General features: G+C 43.9%; 3 protein-coding genes across 3 annotated transcripts in view; all 3 read left to right on the top strand.

Moving 5' to 3' along the window:
• Positions 1 to 1,047: 1,047 nt before the first annotated feature.
• On the top strand, positions 1,048 to 5,135 carry LOC124039561 (transgelin-3-like). Its single transcript, XM_046355661.1, has 5 exons — positions 1,048 to 1,148; positions 1,826 to 2,143; positions 2,392 to 2,566; positions 3,696 to 3,798; positions 3,878 to 5,135. Exons 2-5 carry the CDS (start codon positions 1,964 to 1,966, stop codon positions 4,017 to 4,019), a joined length of 600 nt encoding a protein of 199 aa, XP_046211617.1. The 5' UTR covers positions 1,048 to 1,148; positions 1,826 to 1,963; the 3' UTR covers positions 4,020 to 5,135.
• Positions 5,136 to 6,641: 1,506 nt separating this feature from the next.
• LOC124039560 (complement C1q and tumor necrosis factor-related protein 9A-like) lies at positions 6,642 to 8,500 on the top strand. The gene is made up of 3 exons (XM_046355660.1): positions 6,642 to 7,041; positions 7,143 to 7,205; positions 7,308 to 8,500. The coding sequence occupies exons 1-3, from the start codon at positions 6,858 to 6,860 to the stop codon at positions 8,078 to 8,080; spliced, it is 1,020 nt and encodes a 339-aa protein (XP_046211616.1). The 5' UTR covers positions 6,642 to 6,857; the 3' UTR covers positions 8,081 to 8,500.
• A 640-nt stretch (positions 8,501 to 9,140) lies between these two features.
• Positions 9,141 to 21,846, top strand: part of LOC124039559 — a 36,033-nt gene continuing 23,327 nt past the window's right edge. The window contains exon 1 of the mRNA XM_046355659.1: positions 9,141 to 9,668. The gene's annotated coding sequence lies outside the window, so the exon portion shown is untranslated. The remainder of the gene's footprint in view (positions 9,669 to 21,846) is intronic.

The raw sequence follows: 21,846 nt of genomic DNA, 5'->3' as shown, positions 1-21,846 counted from the left end.
CCTATCAGAAGCTTCTAAAGCCATGGTATAATTTTCTGGAATTTTCCAAGCTGTTTAAAGGCACAGTCAATTTAGTGAATTGTAAGTGAAATAATCTGTAAACAATTGTTGGAAAAATTACCTGTGTCATGCACAAAGTAGATGTCCTACCCGACTTACCAAAACTATAGTTTGTTAACAAGAAATTTGTGGAGTGGTTGAAAAACTATTTTTAATGACTCCAACCTAAGTGTATGTAAACTTCCGACTTCAACTGTATATTAACTATGTCCGTCCTAGTTCGCTCATTAATATCTTAAACAAAATTACGGATTGCCTCTTATCCACTCGTCATCCTTTTATGCCATAGTTTGTACATCTCAATTTTCAATACATTTACATTTAAGTCATTTAGCAGACGCTCTTATCCAGAGCGACTTACAAATTGATGCATTCACCTTATGACATCCAGTGGAACAGTCACTTTACAATAGTGCATCTAAATCTTAAAGGGGGGGGGTGAGAGGGATTACTTATCCTATCCTAGGTATTCCTTAAAGAGGTGGGGTTTCAGGTGTCTCCGGAAGGTGTTCTTATTTAATCAAGTCAGCCATATCAGCTATGTTTTTTAAAGGCAGTAAATGAGGCTGCATTAAGTGCTTTGCTGGCAAACAAGCCAGGTGTAGCAGTGTTAAGGTGTTGGGACTGCTGTTGGGACAGCTTTATGTAGGCCCTAACAGTGTGTGGGCACCGTTTGTCACCGTTATCGTGCAATTAATGAATTGTTTCGTGTTGTGTTAGCTTTGCTGGCATGGTGTTTAATGGCTTTGCTGGCATGACTCTAAAACAAATTGGGTGATTTTGCCTCACCAAGATTATCATGCTAATATGACCCCTGGACATTATGACAATGATGGACGCAGGCTCGCCTTGCCTTGCTTTGCCATCTCCTCTTCTTCCCGCTGGCCTGTCACATTCTGTATCAGAGATCTAGAGGGATCCTCCTCTTGACGCCGCACATATAAAACCTGTGGCGTGCCACTCCCTGACACTGAGTCCAGAGCCTCACCCACGCATGCGCCGCGGGTTCAGCATCCTCTGCGCTGACCAGCTCAGCGGAATTAACCACACAGCAGCTACCAGACGAACGTTATCTCCTCTGTTTTCTAGTAAGTGTGCCCAGAGTTTTTATTCGTCTAAATTATTATTTAAGCAGCGCATGATTTGTCGTTGTGTGCATTAATAATTAAACGGAATTGCTAGTTTATTAAATGATCTAGGAGATATTCGGAAAACTTGCGTTAGGTTTTTTTTTTTTTACTAATCTTATACTTTTCCTACATAGTGCATGATTGAAATTCATAATCCGGCTTCCTAATTTATACGTTTTTTTGGGAGGTGAAAAAAGTTCAGATTTTTTTCGCATTCATGGTAGGCTACACAATCAATGCAATGCGATTGCTTTTCGATGTTATGCTCAGCACGCTCACAGGCTACCATAGGCTACCTCATGAGAATGTGCGTGGGACGGGTGCCACGGACCACACCCATTTAGGCTAGCGATCTGGGTCTCTGGGGGGATGTGCTTAGTGTCTGTGCTGTAAGGGACACAAGGGCCATTAGGGAGAAAGCAGAGGAAAGAAAAGTAAATCACGTAAACCACTGGTGATGTAGCTAATGATCAAAATAAAAATAAATGTTGTCCCTTATAATGCACCATGAAGAATGTGACTACTTTGCAATAGTTATTGTTCTGATGTCAGGAATTGGATGTTAATACAGCAGCATTGCTTTAACAGTGTTCGACAACGTTCCATTTTCTACATGATGTATTGCCTTTGTATAGCAGGTGCAGGCTGCCAGTACTGTGACTGCTGCAGGGTGTTGGTCAGTGGAGCTGAAGACGACTGGTCAGTGGGTGTCTGTCTGGCCTGCCTGCCTGTCTGTCTGTCTGTCTGTCTGGGTGAGCAGGACAGGAGGAGCCATGGCTAACAGGGGACCAAGCTACGGCCTGAGCAAGGAGGTGCAGGAAAAGATAGAGCTGAAGTATGATCTGGACCTGGAGGCCCGGCTGGTGGACTGGATCGTAGCTCAGTGTGGGGGGAACCTGGAGAGACCACAGCCAAGCAGACAGAACTTCCAGACCTGGCTGATGGATGGAACAGTGAGTCTGCATGAGAATGAACAAGCTCAATAAGATTCACTGATTGATTGGACAGAGGTCAGTGATATATAATTGACCGCTTATATAAGCTAACAATGACACCAATGTATGCTCCCCTCTGCCTTTATTTTTGTTTCTCTCTCTCTCTTTTCATTGATCAACCTCTTCTTTCCTCCCTCTACTTCTTCTCTTCTTTATCCATGTATCTGTATTGCCCTTACTCCACCGTTCTCTCCTCCTCCCTGTAGATTCTGTGTAGGCTCATCAATAGCCTATACCCGTGTGGTAATGAGCCCATCAAGAAGATTCTGGAGACCCAGATGGCCTTTAAGCAGATGGAGAAGATCTCCCAGTTCCTGCAGGCTGCCGAGGCCTACGGAGTACTCACCACAGACATCTTCCAGACCGTGGACCTGTGGGAAGGTGGGCTGCACGTTCACGGGCACATATAAAGTCTCCATAAATCCGGGCGACGTTGATATGCTTCTCCAATCTCGCAGTCTCACACTTGTGTCTTTGCTGAGCTCTGTCTGTCTGCACATGACCATCAATACTCACATTGAATTTACAAGTCTTTATAGTCCAGCATGGGTACAACGGCATATTATAGCCTATATGTTGTGATAATTGCATTGTTTGCTCTGTAACCTGTTAGTTCATATGCCTTGACACTGTGATATATACTGTAGGCCTAAAGGCTGAGACAATGAGAAGACACAGTGGCAGAATAAACTCAACCAGACTTTTGTTTCATCACAAAACCAGAGAGCAACCTCTGTCTGGTGAAGACCACAAAGCATATTGAATGAAACAAACAAATCACCTATGCTTAGTCTAATTCCGTGACAACTAAAGGATACCAAAAACAATTTAGTCCAATCAACATAAGCTAAATATAATTTGGCTTTACATGGTACTAGTGTGTGTGTGTGTGTGTGTGTGTGTGTGTGTGTGTGTGTGTGTGTGTGTGTGTGTGTGTGTGTGTGTGTGTGTGTGTGTGTGTGTGTGTGTGTGTGTGTGTGTGTGTGTGTGTGTGTGTGTGTGTGTGTGTGTGTGTGTGTGTGTGTGTGTGTAAGTAGAAAAAAACATGTTGACTCACCTTACTTGTAGAGAAACACCAATGCCATCCTCCTCTCTTTCGTGTTGATGAAACGATATATGACTCTGTCATACAGTACATGCTTTTAGTTTTTGTTGTCCTAGGCTACATGACTAAAATGCTAGTTTGCTAGCCTAACTTCCTTTCATGGGCAAAGATTAGCCAGCTAGTTAACATTAGCCATCTACATCTAGCTACATATTGAACTCTCAGACCAGGGGGACAATGTATGAATTGATGGATGGATCAGAATCACCGTTATAATCATTGACCAGTATGGAGAATGAAGTAAAACCACAAGTCCACATCCCTATTTCCATCAATGGCTAATTTAGGAAAGGGACAATTTTACCTAGCTAGCCACAGGGGGAATTTTGATCCTATTTGATGCCCCGCCTGTTCTTTGCTGTCTGGATGGGGTCCAGTGTTTGTGAGGTTCTGTTCTGGTTACAGGGCAGGACATGGCTGCGGTGCAGAGAACCTTGATGGCCCTAGGAAGTGTTGCCCTCACCAAGGACGATGGACATTACCGTGGCGACCGAGACTGGTTCCACAGGTAAGGACTGGCCACGACCCCCTTGTTGTGTGAGTGTTGTTCTACATCTCAACTCCCCTGTTTGTCCTGGTCTGTGTAGGAAAGCTCAGGGTTACCGGCGGGAGTTCTCTGAGGACCAGCTTCGTCAGGGCCAGAGACTGATTGGTCTACAGATGGGCAGCAACCGTGGGGCTTCGCAGTCCGGCATGACGGGCTACGGATCGCACCGCCAGATCATGTAGAGACACAAACCAGCTGCCCAGCCAGCTGCCAGCCACTCCCTTAGCCTGGCGGTGTACTCCAGTTACTGGACCTCCAGAAGAGAGCTCCACCACATTCCCTGAACCTCATGAAATGACCAAACCCCTTTTTCCCCTTCCCCAGCAACACCAGCCATACATTCATTCATACATACATACACACATTCTATTGTTCGTCCCCAACACCCGAACAGGGTGCTCCATATACCACAACCACACCATGATTCCTACAGACCTCAGTAGTTTCTGCTTACCCCACACCCACTCTCCAGTCCTCCTTGGTCCTGCTCTCTCCATCCATACGGTCCTGCTCTCTCCATCCGTACGGTCCTGCTCTCTCCATCTGTACGGTCCTGCTCTCTCCATCCGTACGGTCCTGCTCTCTCCATCTGTACGGTCCTGCTCTCTCCATCCGTACGGTCCTGCTCTCTCCATCCGTACGGTCCTGCTCTCTCCATCCGTACGGTCCTGCTCTCTCCATCCGTACGGTCCTGCTAGCCATTCCCTTCAGTGGATGAAGTCTTAGTAATTCAGTCGATACAGAGAACCCAAGATTGGAGTCGTCCCTCTACAAAACAAGCCAATAGTATTTTACACTACTACCAAATATAACAGCAAGACCATGTTATAGTATGTTCCATATTTGAATTATTTAGCTCTTTATTTGTTTGTTTGTATGTACAGTAAGTGTGTCTGAGTCCTTGTACAGTCATGGAGGGTTTGCTATACCTCATGAGATGTTTCATGTATAACCGAATGGATCTCGACGAGCGATGATGCCTCTGCTGTCTTGTGTTAATTATGTGAAGACTTTGCAGTAACTGCTGTAACCAAATGACCATCACGTTGTGCCTGGTTACTACAGCAAACAGACATTAAACTATGCCTTATATAAGAAATGTCACCCACCATGATGCAAAGGAATTCAAAGGCATGTATTGAGTTCTGCCGCCTGGTCCTGTGCTGTGCATTTATAACATATGTGTAATTCTAATGTATGTACTGGATGTGTCCATGTGTGTTTCAGACAATCCCATGATTGTTTAAGAGCAGTGGTGGGAAAAGTACTTCATTGTCATACAAAGTATGATGTCATAAGGTGAATGCACCAATTTGTAAGTCGCTCTGGATAAGAGCGTCTGCTAAATGACTTAAATGTAAATGAGTAAAAGTAAAGATACCTTAATAGAAAATGACTCCAGTAATAGTGAAATTCACCCAGTGAAATACTACTTGAGTAAAAGTCTAAAAGTATTTGGTTTTAAGTATACTTAAGTATCAAAAGTAAATGTAATTGCTAAAATATACTTAGGTATCAAAAGTGAAAGTATAAATCATTTCAAATTCCTTATTACACAAACCAGACGACACCATTTTGTGTTTGTTTTTTTAACGGATAGACAGGGGCACACCTCAACACTCAGAAATAATTTACAACACAGCATGTGTGTTTAATGAGTCCACCAGATCAGAGGCAGTAGGGATGACCAGGGATGTTCTCTTGATAAGTATGTGAATTGTACCATTTTCCTTTCCTGCTATTTATTCTAAATATAAAAAGTACTTTTGGGTACATTATTTTCTTTAGGAATGTAGTGAAGTAAAAGTTGTCCAAAATATCAATACTAAAGTAAAGTACAGATACCCCAAAAAACGAATTAAGTAGTACATTGAGGTATTTTTACTTAAGTACTTTACACCACTGTTAGAGCCATCTTGTATGAAAGTGACACAAGGATCATTCTGTTCCTGGCCTGATAATGCTTGATGAGATATTTTTAAATATCATTTGTCATGTTTACATTAAGAATTATGTTTATATCTGAAATCTTGTGTGTAGAGGATATGACAAATACATGGATACAAACGGATTCTGGGGTTAGGGATGGGTGTGTATGTTCTAGAACAATAACCGGAAAAAAGGTCAGAGTTGATGGCAATGGTGTAATTTATGGGGCCAAGCATTTAACAATATTGCTGATGTTGATGTTTCAGATGCAGAAGATTAACACACATACGTTAACATCTCCCCATCCCGAGTGTCCCTTGTCTTGTTCTGTTGCTAATGATTTCAGTCAATTCCAGGCCCCTTAACCCCTTAAGACCATTTGGGAGGAGCTAGACAGCCACCACACAGGCCAGCATTGAAATTCTGCATGTATTGTCTCCCAAGTGGTGCAGCGATCTTAGGCACTGCATCGCTACAGACCAAGGTTCGATCCCAGGTGGTTTCACAACCCACAGTCGCCGGGAGTCCCAGCAGCACAATTGGCCCAGCCTCGTACGGATTAGGGGAGGGTTATGGCCTCTGGGGCTTTATTTGGCTCATAGTGCTTTAGCGACTCCTTGTAGCGGGCCGGGCATCCGCTGGTTGCCTTGCTACCATCCCTATGGTAACAGATACTGTATGCTCAGCACAGTCGAAGCTGATCATTACCCTGCCAGAGAATGGGGAATATTCGAGAAGGGGACAGGTGATGTGGAACGGGGAGAGGGCTGGACACAGAATAAGTAACCTAAAATAGCCGTTATCCTTGTCGAACCAATGGGATGCCTGGCTTAGCAGTTGGCATGGTGATGTCACCACCTTTCAAGTCCTTGGTAAGGTTTGTGTGACCTTCTTCAGTGTCTTGGCTCTACAAACATTCAGCTGTGTTCATTCTCCTGCGCTCAGTTTGTATGCATGTGTCTGTGAATATATATGTGTGTGAGTGTGTATTGAACTTCATGTGTTGAGCTGGATTAGCCTCTTCTGCATTGTGCATCTAGTGCTGAGAATACTCAACTGGGCTGCTGTGAAGCATTGGCTCTTGAGGGACAATGATGTGGGTCAGGAGAGTCTCTCTCTTGCTCCTTCTGCTGGCTGTGAGATGCGTAGCACTGGAAGAACCCAAGAAGAATGAATGTGTTGGTGGACATCCAGGAATACCAGGAGACCCAGGCCACAATGGAATGCCAGGCCGAGATGGACGAGATGGGTTCAGAGGTGACAAGGGTGATCGAGGTAAGACAAAGGCACAACCTCCTCAGTTAAATAGGTCTCAATAGAAACCAGCATTTCTGGTCCACGCTAATGAGTTTTTGAAAGTTCTTTATTCATTAAAGGTGAAATCGGCATCACTGGACCAACTGGACAGAGTGGCCCCAAAGGAGACAAAGGGGAGCTGGGTAATACTGTATTTTATCATTTAAAATACTTTGTACAGTTATCACTACTGGCTTTCTCTGATAGACAATATAAACACAATTCCTTTATCCTTGCATTTGCAGGTACAGCTGGTCTGGCAGGAATTAAGGGCAGACGGGGTGAGAATGGAGAGAAGGGGCCACCGGGGAAGATGGGGCCCCAAGGAGTCTCAGGGCCCATAGGCCTAAAGGGCCAGAAGGGGGAGCTCGGGTTACCAGGAATCCAGGGACCGAAAGGGGATTTGGGGCCTCTGGGACCTGAAGGGCAGAAGGGGGAGATCGGGCTCCAGGGGGACCGAGGCATCCAGGGGCCCTTGGGAACTCCAGGCCGACCAGGACCGAAGGGAAACCTCGGCCCCCCAGGGTTCAAAGGCAACATTGGTTACCGCGGAGAGCGAGGGAATCTGGGCGAGACAGGGGAGAAGGGAGAGAAGGGGGACACATTCTTCATCCCAAAAAGCGCATTCTCAGTGGGTCTAACCGAATACACCAAACTCCCACCGGCTAACGCACCGATCAGGTTTGACAAGGTGATTTACAACCGGCAGGACCATTATGACCCACAGACCGGACGGTTCACCTGCGTGGTGGCTGGGGCCTACTACTTTACCTACCACATCACTGTGTTCTCCCGTAATGTAAAAGTAGCATTAGTGAGAAACGGGGTGAAGGTGATCCACACCATGGATAACTACCAGAGCAGTGAGGACCAGGCGGCAGGTGGGACTGTGTTGCACCTGGAGAAAGGGGACAAGGTGTGGCTGCAGGTGGCTGGAGGAGAGCTCTTCAACGGGCTGTTTGCTGATGAAGATGATGATACAACCTTCTCTGGGTTCCTTCTCTTTGGTGCAGAATAGGGGTTAGGTCCACATGGCTCAGTGAAGTAACACAGGAAAGTTACAATACCGCCTGTTACATATGAGGTTAAGATGACTTTAATATGAGGTTAATATGACTTTAATATGAGGTTAAGATGACTTTAATATGAGGTTAATATGACTTTAATATGAAGATGACTTTGATATGTCGTTGACATGACGTTAATAGCCAATCGTATACAGTCATTTTAGGCAATGACAAAAGCATTGTTTATAAGGTTTGTTATCAAATATGAACATAAACGAAACAACAATTTGTGTGTAATATTTTGATGCTGCAACTGATTTTGCCTATCATTTAAGATCATCTCTCTGATAACTCGGCAAACTATGACAGATTTCCTGTGACATGTGTTCTTGTATCTTGTTTGATTTCAATAAAATTTCATACACTGTAAACAGTTCACTGTCTTTTAATTTACTCCTATGTACAAAGTAGTCGGGTACACATTTGTGAAGAATATATCAGCTGGTGTAATGTGATATACATTTCTGGGTGCGGACACGAATAAAAAACACTTAGGCATGAGGAAACAGGCTGAGCTTTGCAATACTACAAACAACTGGAAGGTCCTGTACTTTTTCAAAGGCATGCCAAATGTCAGTGCCAGAAATGACGTCCGAAGAAGACGCTCGCTTTTATTAATCGACGGCAGTTTTTTTTACAATGGAGAGCAACCTACTATGGGCGTGCTTTACTGCCGTGGTCATGTTTTGTTTAACTGTGATTGGCTTTAGGAGGTGTGGTTCTTTTGCGGTCAGACCACCACAAAAACGGAGAAAAACGTAGTTTGAGTGAATTTGGGGTCGTCACTAGTTACCACAACCACAATGTCATAAACCCCGACTATTTTTTTACCATTTCTGGTCTGTGTGATTTTAAATCTCACTTTAACCCTAATCACACTGCTAACCATATGCCTAACCCTAACCTTAAATTAAGACCAAAAAGCTAATTTTAGATTGTATAAATGTTTATACTTTGTGGCTGTGGTAACTAGTGTAAAACCGTGAAGGTTGAACGCAAACTCCACCCCCAAGCAATCACCGCAACAAGTGTACTGATGCTGCTCACCGAAACGACAGCTCGAGCTGCCAATAATCGACCAGCCTCACACACTTGAGTACCAAAGGACTCTGAGTTTGCTAGAACAACTTTTTAAGTTATTGACTCCCTCTTTTTCCATGTATTCGTTTGAATTAACCAACGCCGGATGTTTTCTCGCCCGCGACCTTTTACCAAGCCAGATTTCAGTTTTGTATCGTTAAATCTTTTAGAATTTATCGGTTAGCTAGCCAGCTAACTAGCCTACTGTTTGATGTTGTAATTAGTCATTTGTCACGAGATGTTGCAAGCCAGTTTATCAAACAGCAGCCTGCTACTTCCGACATGTTTTCGTGTGTAATCATCGATTGCAGGACCCAAAATACATTTGGACCTTCAAGTAGCTTGCTAACTCTTTTAGTAAAGTGTTTATCGATTATGGCTATCTAATCAACAAACAGCTACTGCTCTGTTGATGAGAAATACCGGTGGCACAGGACAACATCAACGACTATGAGAAGGGTAAGTTATTAAGCAAACGTAACCAAATTGCAGATGAATGTAATATCAATTTGTTGTATCATAAACAAATGTATGGCTAATATGAATCTGGCCAACTTTTTTGTGAATATAAATGTCATTCACAGTCAATATTGATCAAATCCGTTTGGGTTCTAGTATTGATTTGTTCCTTTAACGTTAACTCAAAAGAGGGGTTATTTTAGGGCATTACTCCCCTGGTTGTTATAGTGATGTGGGAGATGCCATTATTTGGGTGCTGTGGGGGTCTCGGTCAACTACAAAGTAAGAGGGTTATGCTGAAACTAAGTTAATTAAATACACAAATAAATAAGCACTTTTTCATCTGGTGTTTTGCTGGCTTATGGGAAAGAACAGGAACATAATCGCCTTTACCATCTTATTCTCCAGCTCTTTTTCAATTTTCAACATTCCCTGTTACTTCCTTTTCATTGTGGATTTATAGCTGTAGTAGATTGTTTTCCAGAGGTATATGTTTTTGTAAGCTTCCGGCTAGTACGTGCTCATACACCAGGGAGGTCGAATACCAGACCAGTTCTATCTCTACGGATGGAACGCCAGGTGCAGGGGCACATTCAGGCAAGGGTTCTATACGGTGTCAGGGGAAGCGCTTCATGCCAGCTAGATGTTCTGTTGTTCAGTAGTATATCTGAACATGTCACACAAACTTTGCTATTTAATTCCAGTATTCAAATATACTGAACAAAATTATACATGCTACATGCAACAATTTCAGTTCATATAAGGAAATCAGTCAATTGACATTAATAAATGAGGTCCTAATCTATGGATTTCACATGACTGGGCAGGAGCAAAGCCATGGGTGGGCCTGGGAGGGCATAGGCCCACCAGCTGAGGAGCCAGGCCCAGCCAATCAGAATGAGTTTTTTTCCCTACAAAAAGCTTTATTACAGACAAAAATACTAATTTACATTTACATTTAAGTCATTTAGCAGACGCTCCTCAGCACCTGCCTGATGATCCCGCAGGTGAAGAAGCCAGATGTGGAGGTCCTCTGCTTGTGTGGTTGCACGTGGTCTGCGGCTGTGAGGCGGGTTGGATGTGACTTATGGTACAGAAATCAACATGAAATTATCTGGCTACTGCTCTGGTGAACATTCCTGCAGTCAGCATGCTAATTGCACGCTCCCTCAACTTGAGACTTCTGGCGTTGTGACAAAACTGCACATTTTACAGTGGCCTTTTATTGTCCCCAGCACAAGGTGAACCTGTGTAATTATCATGCTATTTAATCAGCTTCTTGATATGCCACACCTGTCAGTTAGATGAATTATCTTGACAAAGGATTAAATGCTAACTAACAGGGATGTAAACAAATTTGTGTGCACAATTTGAGAGAAGTAAGCTTTTTGTGAAATGGGCATTTTCTGGGATCTTGTATTTTAGCTCATGAAACATGGGACCAGCATTTTACATGTTGCGTTTATATTTTTGTTAAAGTGTATTTTCACTGGTGGAGGAGACTGTTTCTGTTTCACACAGTCTATCCACTTGTCACAGGAGTGGTAGTTACATGGAGTTCTTATGTCTGAACTTTGCCTCATATAAATGTCCTTGTTCTCAGAGAAGCTTATGTCAAAGGTCTATCAGTGGGATTGATTTGATACCCTGCTATAACTGGCTCTGTGTCATCCTGGAAAGAGGTTGCCTGGGCCCCTCAAGGGTTAGTAACTTCACCCCACACTAACTATATGTGCAGTGTCCCAGACCCGTTTTACTGTCTGCTATTTGTATGTGGAATGTTAGTGTCTTGTTAGGTCAGATATTTGTTTGTGTAGCATTCCTACAAGTCCTAGTGTTCATAGTAGCGTCTTGTCCTCTGTTAGCTGTGGTTGGTGTTGGGTTTCCCATTCAGGGCTTTCTGACAGACTATATCAGGTGAGTGAATGAATGAGACACACTCTCTACCCAATACCTGGCTTCCCACGATCAAAGGGGGGTGCGGTCTCTCTCAGTATGCCCTCTGTCATTGGACAAAAAGAAGGGGAACTGGGCCGTTGTGAGATATTAGACTTCAACAAGCTGGCAACAGGTGCCTAGTTAGGAGGGTGTAATGTTACAGAACATTCAGACAGAACTAGGCTAAAATGTGTAGATAAAATAGAAATTGTACTTTGCTTCAGAGAATAGACTATCGTGTCAGCTGCTCTATACAGGACACTTTTATCTGCAACATCCTGAATGTCAAGGAGTGGGCCACTGCTTGTTAGCACACAGGTCTCGGCCTGGTGCTCGTCAGACTAGTCACCAGAAATGCCAAACAACTGTGCAATAGGAGATCCTGGTGTGTCTACAGAGATGAGTGAATCTGAACAGCACCAGGTTTAGGATGATTCTGGTGAACAAGCACACAGACATGGCTGCCAGGTCCCAATCTCTGGAAATCACTTTCTCAGAATGTACATGGGGTTTGGTTCTGTTGCATAGGCTAGGTGACTTAGACAGTGTAACGGTTAAAAAGACCAGACTATCTGATGGGAGGAAAGTGCATTCTTCTGTCTTCCTCTTTCCCTCCCCAATAGTAGATCAATCTACTATTAACACTGAGCAGGCTGTCTATGTGAGCTAGAGATTCCATCAGATTCCTTGTATAGATGGCATCCAGCGATAATAGTTAGTATTCAGCTTTATATAGCCTAGTAACACACATGGTTCTAAATTCCATGTGATCTTACATGGATCCACCAATATGATGGAACAATCACATTATCCATTCCAATAATCTGGAGTCTAGAGTGGGCTTTCAGCAGCTGTAGAGTGGTCGTAAGGCTTCCCTGATTTAAGAGTACTATAATGTATTACTAACTCCTAGTGTATGTTGCTGACTAGTAGTCTTAATGGCTGCACTGTAGATGAAACCAGTGCTGCACAGACTGGTATAGCCTGCTTAATCAGATTATTCCTGGGGGAGGAACACACACACAGATGCATGCCGGACGGGGCTTGGTGATAGGAGCCATGCGTGTTTCCTTCAACATTTCCTCAGAGAAACTCAGCTTCTCTTTGGACCACAGACTGGTGAGTTTTACACACACACAAAAAGAAGCGCCCTCTGTGTAGTGTCAAGCCCGAAAGTCTCCTACATGCGTATCAGCATGGCTAACATGGAAGGTCTCCTACATGCGTATCAGCGTGGCTAACATGGAAGGTCTTCTACATGCGTATCAGCGTGGCTAACATGGAAGGTCTTCTACATGCGTATCAGCGTGGCTAACATGGAAGGTCTCCTACATGCGTATCAGTGGCTAACATGGAAGGTCTCCTAGCGTGGCTAACATGGAAGGTCTCCTACATGCGTATCAGCGTGGCTAACATGGAAGGTCTCCTACATGCGTATCAGCGTGGCTAACATGGAAGGTCTCCTACATGCGTATCAGCGTGGCTAACATGGAAGGTCTCCTACATGCGTATCAGCGTGGCTAACATGGAAGGTCTCCTACATGCGTATCAGCGTGGCTAACATGGAAGGTCTCCTACATGCGTATCAGCGTGGCTAACATGGAAGGTCTCCTACATGCGTATCAGCGTGGCTAACATGGAAGGTCTCCTACATGCGTATCAGCGTGGCTAACATGGAAGGTCTCCTACATGCGTATCAGCGTGGCTAACATGGAAGGTCTCCTACATGCGTATCAGCGTGGCTAACATGGAAGGTCTCCTACATGCGTATCAGCGTGGCTAACATGGAAGGTCTCCTACATGCGTATCAGCGTGGCTAACATGGAAGGTCTCCTACATGCGTATCAGCGTGGCTAACATGGAAGGTCTCCTACATGCGTATCAGCGTGGCTAACATGGAAGGGATAAAATATTCTCTCATTCTTTCACAATTTCAATACGTTCTAGTGTGTTAAGTTATTTACCCTGAATGTGTTTGTCTCTGGTTCGGATAGCACTCTTAAGCCTGGCTATCTAGATGTGATCACTCCAATAACAACAGACAACCTGAAGATGAGCAGGCTGAGCAGCTTACCATAGAATCATGGCAGTGTTAGTGCTTTTGGGGAGGTTCTGTCTGTTCCATGGCTTAGCTACCAATTTAGAGAACTGCTAGAGATGTGCCTTTCCCTTCATATTCTCTGTCTAGCCGTCTATTTTAACTATCAGTTTATATTTCTGCCCAATTAGCCATAGCCTGGCCTGGGGCAAGACAACTCTGCTCTGTGTAGGTGAATTGGGGGCTGGAGTTCACTAATGATTACAGGTTTATGACCCCTTACATAAGACTGACTTACCAACCCAAAGAGAAGGAAGTTGATGACCAAGAGATGTGCGCCTCCACTCCTGTTCCATATGGCAGGGTTTCCCACTGTGTAGTGCTAGGGTGTGTGTGTGTAGATCTACACAGTATCTGTGTCTTCTACAGTATGTGTGTATGTTTTTCATTATACTGTGAACCTCCTTAGTATATCTGTGTGTAGCCCCAGCCCTCCTCTCTCTGAGAGTCTAATCAGAGGTTGGCTCCAGCTGGCAGCCGTGTGGGGGGGCTCCTCTGCTCTCCTCTCTCTGAGCTCTTAATTAACTCTGGTCCTGAGAGCCAGAGCACCATTTGCTCCCAGACTTCACATGCAACCATGCGAGAACACTGACCTGACCTGCATATTGACCTTCCATATGGTTATAATAATAATAATGTTGAAGCGTAACTTATAGTAAAAATCCACCCCAAACCATTTATTCCTTTAATGTACAGTATTAAATAACACTGTGAGAACAATATTTTTGGTGAACAAATGTTTATTTTTGTAGTTATAATAAGGTTGGTAACATGGGAAATCGTTGTGGAAATCTGCAGCTCAATTCAACTACATCATCCACGATGCAATGCTCTCTCTATGGGCTGACTGGCTAACAACGGCAGATATACAGTGCATTCGGAAGCTATTCAGACCCCTTGACTTTTTCCACATTTTGTTATGTTACAGCCTTATTTTAAAATTGATTAAATAGTTTTTCCCCCTCATCAATCTACACACAATACCCCATAATGTTCAAGCAAAAACCTTTAAAAAATATATTTTAAAAAATGTTTGCAAATGAAAGAAACTATCACATTTACATACGTATTCAGACCTTTTTCTCAGTACTTTGTTGAAACACCTTTGGCAGCTTTTACAGCCTCAAGTCTTCTTGGGTATGACGCTACAAGCTTGGCACACCTGTATTTGGAGTTTCTCACCATTCTTTGTAGAGCTCTGTCAAGTTGGATGGGGAGCATCGATACACAGCTATTTTCAGGTCTCCAGAGATGTCCGATCGGGTTCAAGTCCGGGCTCTGGCTGGGCCACTCAAGGACATTCAGAGACTTGTCCCGAAGCCTCCCTGACCAAGGCCCTTTTCCACCCGTTTGGCCGGGCGGCCAGCTTCTACGAAGAGTCTTGGTGGTTCCAAACTTCTTCATTTAAGAATGATGGACGCCACTGTGTTCTTGGACCTTCAGTGCTGAATACATTTTTTGGTATCCTTCCCCAGATCTGTGCCTCGACACAATCCTGTCTCGGAGCTCTACAGACAATTTGTTCGACCTCATGGCTTGGTTTTTGCTCTAACATGCACTGTCAACTTTGGGACCTTTTTTATATAGACAGGTGTATGCCTTTCCAAATCATGACAAATCAATTGAATTTACCATAGATGGACTCCAAGTTGAAGAAACATCTCAAGGATGATCAATGGAAGCAGAATGCACCTGAGACCAATTTTGAGTCTCATAGCAAAGGGTCTGAATACTTGTGTAAATAAGGCATTTCTGTTTATTTTTAACAAATTTGCAAAAATTTCTAAACCTGTTTTTGATTTGTCATTATGGGGTATTGTGTGTAGATTAATGAGGAACATTTTAGATATATCTTTTAGAATGGCTGTAACGTAACAAAAAGGGGAATGGGTCTGATTAGTTTCCGAATGCACTGTACTTTTGAGGAGATGGGAAACGTTGCCCATGCTACATCAATTGGCCGCGCGGTGCATTCTGAACAATTCTGGGTCAAGGAGAGCTCTCCTTCAAGGAGTAAATGGAGTCTTGGGCGCTAGCTCAATAACCCAACATTAGCACATTGTTTTCAACGAGAAGTACAACACTGAAAATCTTGTCCGAGATGTGAGATAATTAATTTGCTATCTGTAGGATCGTATAGCTTTGGAATCGTGACATTGCATACTTTCGAGGATAATAGGCACGTTTCTTGACTGTGAGAAGGGTTCGCATGACACAACGTGATTGGTTAATGTCATGTGTTCCTTCATTCATTCCTATCTCCTTTCAATAATATCTCTGGCAACTGCACCATGCAATGCACCTCGCACTAAAGAGGCAGACAAATAGGAAAAATACCCTCCTGTTAAATGACACATTTCTCAAGGTGGGATAATATCGCAAAAATGTGATAAATGGCTCATTCAAGACATCCACCTGAGTTATGACATTGGCCAGTATTGAAATCTGACATGTATGATAGACTTTTTTGCGATCTAAAAGTTGTAGTCCCATTAACTTCCAGTGTAGTGATAGCGACTTCACAGTGTTATGTAATACCTACCGGATTTCTGCCTGCTTGAGTGCCGGTACACATGAAATGACCCAGGGAATCGATGGAACATAACTCAGAGATGCACAAAGACAATATAAGATTCAAAATGGGTGAACCTTTCCTTTTATGTAGACCTACATAGTGCTGTAGTATGATTGACGTAAAAGGGTGGCTAGTACAGTAGGAGGTTCCACTGTCTTATGCAGCTTATTGTTCTGGCCAGGGTAAAACTACACACACTCATTTTGTTGATCACTAGATTTGAAGTACTGGCAGGCAGAAACTCCAACTCTTTTGAAACAGAAACCTGTGCTCTATCCTGCCAAGTGTAGCAGGTCCCAACTGGGTTGTGAATGTTGGTGCTAGGCATAGGGGTAGTGTGCATTGTGCAAGATCTGATGAGTTTGAGATAATACATTGACTAGAGGACAGCCTTTAGTGTGCCTGTTCAGAGCTAGAGTAGTCTCTTTCATTCACCAACCTTGTGTCTTACTGGAGTACCTAGAAGCCTTCAAGGGTGGTATGCAAGGCTAGTACGAGTAGAGTAGGAATGGTGAAAGTGCTTTTCTTCTGTTTACAGTAGTGGTCAGAGTGAGTGAGGGGAGCGAGGTTGGTGAACTGTCAACAGAGAAGGTGTAGCATTGAGATAATCCATATGGTGGAAGAGAATGCTAACAGCACGTGATCTAACTCTCACTCACTGGAGCTAGAGATGGAGTGGAAAAGCCAGACACAGGCAGTCTAATCTATGATAGGCAAGTTAGGTCCTCCATGTAGTATGAACTTTCGCCATTAAGTGTGTATTTGATTAAAAGGTCTATAGCAGAGCCACTGTGTGATCAGTTGGGTCTGTGTGAAACTACTCAGATCTCAGGATGGAGAAGCAGAGATCACTCCCTCTCACCTCTCTCTGTCTGCCAAATCTGGAGAAAATGGGCAATTTGTTGCATTAATCACAATGGATTAGTGATTCTCATTGCTTAGTCATGCTCACAAAACCCCTCATCAAAGACTGGCCTGCATTAATCGCTGCCCTACACACACACACACACACACACACACACACACACACACACACACACACACACACACACACACACACACACACACACACACACACACACACACACGCTTACACTGAGGCCCACTGCTCCTTGGCCGTAGAAACTATACACCGTCAAGGAGAAATGTACACTGAACTAAAATATAAACGTGACGTGCAACAGTTTCTAAGATTTTACTAAGTTACAGTTCATATAAGGAAATCAGTTAATTTAAGTAAATACATTTAAGCCCTCATCTATGGATTTCAAATGACTGGGAATAGAGATATGCATCTGTTGGTCACAGATACATTACATTTATTTTAAAGGTAGGGGCTTGGATCAGAAAACCAGTCAGTATCTGGTGTGACCACCATTTGCCTCATGCAGCATGACATATCTCCTTCGCATAGATCAGGCTGTTGATTGTGGTCTGTGGAGAAATTAACCATGTCGCGGATATTGCAAAGAAACTACTTCTTTGCGCGCTTTGAGGACAATACAGTGCCACCGACACGGCCCACTACCAAAGACTGTGGGCTCTCCTTCTGTGGCCGACGTGAGTAAAACATTTAAACGTGTTAACCCTCGCAAGGCTGCCGGCCCAGACGGCTGTCCCCACATGCTTCAAGATGGTCACCATTGTTCCTGTTCCCAAGAAATCTAAGGTAACTGAACTGTCTATCGTCCCGTAACACTCACTTCTGCCATCATGAAGTGCTTGGAGAGACTAGTCAAGGATCATATCACGTCCACCTTATGTTACCCTAGACCCAGTCCAATTTGCTTACTGCCCCAATAGGTCCACAGACGATGCAATCGCCTGCACACTGCCCTATCCCATCTGGACAAGAGGAATACCTATGTATAAAGATGTTCATTGACTACAGCTCAGCATTCAACACCATAGTACCCTCAACTCATCATTAAGCTTAAGACCCTGGGTCTCAAACCTGCCCTGTGCAGCAGGGTCTTTGACTTCCTGACGGGCCGCCCCCAGGTGGTGATGTTAGGAAACATCTCCACTCCGCTGATCCTCAACACTGGGGCCCCACAAGGATGCTTTCTCAGCCCTCTCCTGTACTCCCTGTTCACCCACGACTGTGTGGCCATGCACGCCTCCAACTCAATCATCAAGTTTGCAGACGACACTACAGTGGTAGGCTTGATTACCAACAACGACAAGACCGCCTACAGGGAGGAGGTGAGGTGTCAGGAAAATAACCTCTCACTCAATGTCACCAAAAGAGATGATCGTTGACTTCAGGAAACAGCAGAGGGAGAACTCCCTTATCCACATCGACGGGACAGCAGTGAAGGTGGAAAGTTAAGTTCCTCGGTGTACATATCACTGACAAACTGAAATGGTCCAAGCACACAGACAGTGTGGTGAAGAAGGTGCAAAAGTGCCTCTTCAACCTCAGGAGGCTGAAAAAATGTGTCTTGTCACCTGAAAACCCTCATTAACTTTTACAGGTGCACAATTGAGAACATCCTGTCAGGCTGTATCACTGCTTGGTACAGCAACTGCACCGCCCACAACCACAAGGCTCTCCAGAGGGTGGTGCGGTCTGCACAACACATCACCGGGGGCAAACTAAACTGCCCTCCAGGACACCTACACCACCCGACGTCACAGGTAGCCTTCCACAACCTTCCCACAATAAGTTGGTGAATTTTGTCCCATTTCCTCCTGACAGAGCTGGTGTAACTGAGTCAGGTTTGTAGGCCTCCTTGCTTGCACACGCTTTTTCAATTCTGCCCACAAATTTTCTATGGTATTGAGGTCAGGGCTTTGTAATGGCCACTCCAATACCTTGACTTTGTTGTCCTTAAGCCATTTTCCCACAACTTATGCTTGGGGTCATTGTTCATTTGGAAGACCCATTTGCGACCAAGCTTTAACTTCCTGACTGAGGTCTTGAGATGTCGCTTCAATATAGCCACAATTTTCCCTACCTCATGATGCCATCTATTTTGTGAAGTGCACCAATCTTTGTCCCCATGTGCAGTTGCAAACCATAGTCTGGCTCTTTTATGGAGGTTTTGGAGCAGCAGCTTCTTCCTTGCTGAGCGGCCTTTCAGGTTATGTCGATATAGGACTCGTTTTACTGTGGATATAGATACTTTTGTACCTGTTTCCTCCAGCGTCTTCACAAGGTCCTTTGCTGTTCTGGGATTGATTTGCACTTTTTGCACCAAAGTACGTTCATCTCTAGGAGACAGAACGCGTCTCCTTCCTGAGCGGTATGACTGCTCCGTGGTCCCATGGTGTTTATAATTGCGTACTATTGTTTGTACAGATGAACGTGGTACCTTCAGGTGTTTGGAAATTTCTCCCAAGGATGAACCAGACTTGTGGAGGTCTACAATTGTTTTCTGAGGTCTTGGCTGATTTCTTTTGATTTTCCCATGATGTCAAGCAAAGAGGCACTGAGTTTGAAGGTAGGCCTTGAAATACATCCACATCTCCAATTGACTCAAATTATGTCAATTAGCCTATCAGAAGCTTCTAAAGCCATGACATAGCTGTTTAAAGGCACAGTCAACTTAGTGTATGTAAACTTCACACCCACTGGAGTTGTGAAATAATCTCTCTGTAAACAATTGTTGGGAAAATGACTTGTCATGCACAAAGTAGATGTCCTAACCGACTTGCCAAAACTATAGTTTGTTAACAAGACATTTGTGGAGTGGTGGAAAAACTAGTTTTAATGACTCCATCCGAAGTGTATGTAAACTTCCGACTTCAACTATATATACTGTATCCTTCTATCTATTGCATCCTAGCCACTTCGTCACTGCTCATACCTATATTTTAGACTTATATATTCTCATCCCATTCCTTTACTAAATTGTGTGTATTAGGTTTTGTTGTGTAATTTGTTAGATACTGCTGCGCTGTTGATCTAAGAAGCATATGCAGTTCACTACCCTCGCAATAACATTTGCTAACAATGTGTATGTGACCAATAGAATGTTGTCCCACTCCTCTTTAATGGCTTTGTGAAGTTGCTGGATATTGGCGGGAACTGGAACACACTGTCGTACATGTAGATCCAGAGCATCTCAAACGAGCTTAATGGGTGAAGTGCCTGAGTATGCAGACTATGAACTGGGACATGTTCAGCTTCCAGAAATTGTGTACAAATCCTTGCGACATGGGGCCGTGCATTATCATGCTGAAACATTAGGTGGTGGTGGCGGATGAATGGCACGACAATGGGCCTCAGGATCTCATCACTTGTGCTCATTGTCCGTAGCTTATGCCTGCCCATACCATAACCCCACCACCACCATGGGGCACTCTGTTCACAATGTTGACATCAGCAAACCGCTCGCCCACACGATGACATGCACGCTGTCTGCCATCTGCCCGGTACAGTTGAAACCGGGATTCATCCGTGCAGAGCACACTTCTCCAGCGTGGCAGGTGAGTATTTGCCAACTGAAGTCGGTTACGATGCCACACTGCAGTCAGGTCAAGACCCTGGTGAGGATGATGCGCTTCCCTGAGACAGACAGTCTCAGACAGTTTGCAGAAATGATTTGGTTGAGCAAACACAGTTTCACCAGTTGTCCGGGTGTCTGGTCTCAGACAATCCCGCAAGTGAAGAAGCCGGCTGTGGAGGTCCTGGTCTGGTGTGGTTACACGTGGTCTGTGGTTGTGAGGCCGATTGGATGTAATGCCAAATTCTCTAAAACAATGTTGGAAGTGGTTTACGGTAGATAAATGAAGATTGAATAATCTCGGCAACAGCTCTGGTGGACATTCCTGTAGTCAGCATGCCAATTGCATGCTCCCTCAACTTGAGACATCTGTTGCGTTGTGTGACACAAGGGCACATTTTAGTGGCCTTTAATTGTCCCCAGTATAAGGTACAACTATGTAATGATCATGCTGTTTAGTCAGCTTCTTAATCCATCCACCTGAGGTGGCATATCATCTTGGCAAAGGAGAAATGCCCGCTAACAGGGATGTAAACAAATTTGTGCACAACATTTGAGAGAAATAAGCTCTCTGTGCGTATGGAACATTTCTGGGATCTTTTATTTCAGCTCATGAAACATGGGACCAACACTTTGTTTCATTTATATTTTTGTTCTGTGTAGATAGGATAGCTGTCAGGGAGAGAGACTGCCAGACACCCTCTCTTTCTTGCTCTCATTCTTTCACTCACACACTCAAAGCTCAGAAACACATGCTGTTAACAAAAGAGCTAAATATATTTTTCTTGCACTCACATATATACAAAGATTTGTTACTATACTAAGTCAGCAATAATACTGTACTCTACTCAAGATATATTTTATTCATACTTCAAAGCAACATATGCATTGGCAGACTCATAAATGCATAATGTTATTGGCTAAACATTACACTGGTAGTGGCACCCATACATTTGTAGTAAACAAATAATTAGGCCTACTTTACTTTTCTGCATTACTCGTAGTGTTTCCTTGAATTACATTCTGAATCCGAATTGTGTTTTATGTCCGTCTAGCTGCTTCTGGTGTAAATCACTTCCTGAAAGGCCTTTTTCAAGTTAACAGTGTACCCCTCAC

Source organism: Oncorhynchus gorbuscha, linkage group LG07, assembly GCF_021184085.1.
Source record: "Oncorhynchus gorbuscha isolate QuinsamMale2020 ecotype Even-year linkage group LG07, OgorEven_v1.0, whole genome shotgun sequence".
Taxonomy (NCBI): Eukaryota; Metazoa; Chordata; class Actinopteri; order Salmoniformes; family Salmonidae; genus Oncorhynchus; species Oncorhynchus gorbuscha.
This window is presented reverse-complemented; position numbering and strand designations above follow the sequence as displayed.

Bases quoted from the DNA above. Each gene is read 5' to 3' on its own strand.
- LOC124039561 (XM_046355661.1), top strand. From the start codon at position 1,964: ATGGCTAACAGGGGACCAAGCTACGGCCTGAGCAAGGAGGTGCAGGAA. The intron at 2,567-3,695 runs GTGGGCTGCACG...TTCTGGTTACAG, and splicing joins GACCGTGGACCTGTGGGAAG to GGCAGGACATGGCTGCGGTG. The intron at 3,799-3,877 runs GTAAGGACTGGC...TGGTCTGTGTAG, and splicing joins GACCGAGACTGGTTCCACAG to GAAAGCTCAGGGTTACCGGC.
- LOC124039560 (XM_046355660.1), top strand. From the start codon at position 6,858: ATGATGTGGGTCAGGAGAGTCTCTCTCTTGCTCCTTCTGCTGGCTGTG. The intron at 7,042-7,142 runs GTAAGACAAAGG...TATTCATTAAAG, and splicing joins AGGTGACAAGGGTGATCGAG to GTGAAATCGGCATCACTGGA. The intron at 7,206-7,307 runs GTAATACTGTAT...TTGCATTTGCAG, and splicing joins AGGAGACAAAGGGGAGCTGG to GTACAGCTGGTCTGGCAGGA.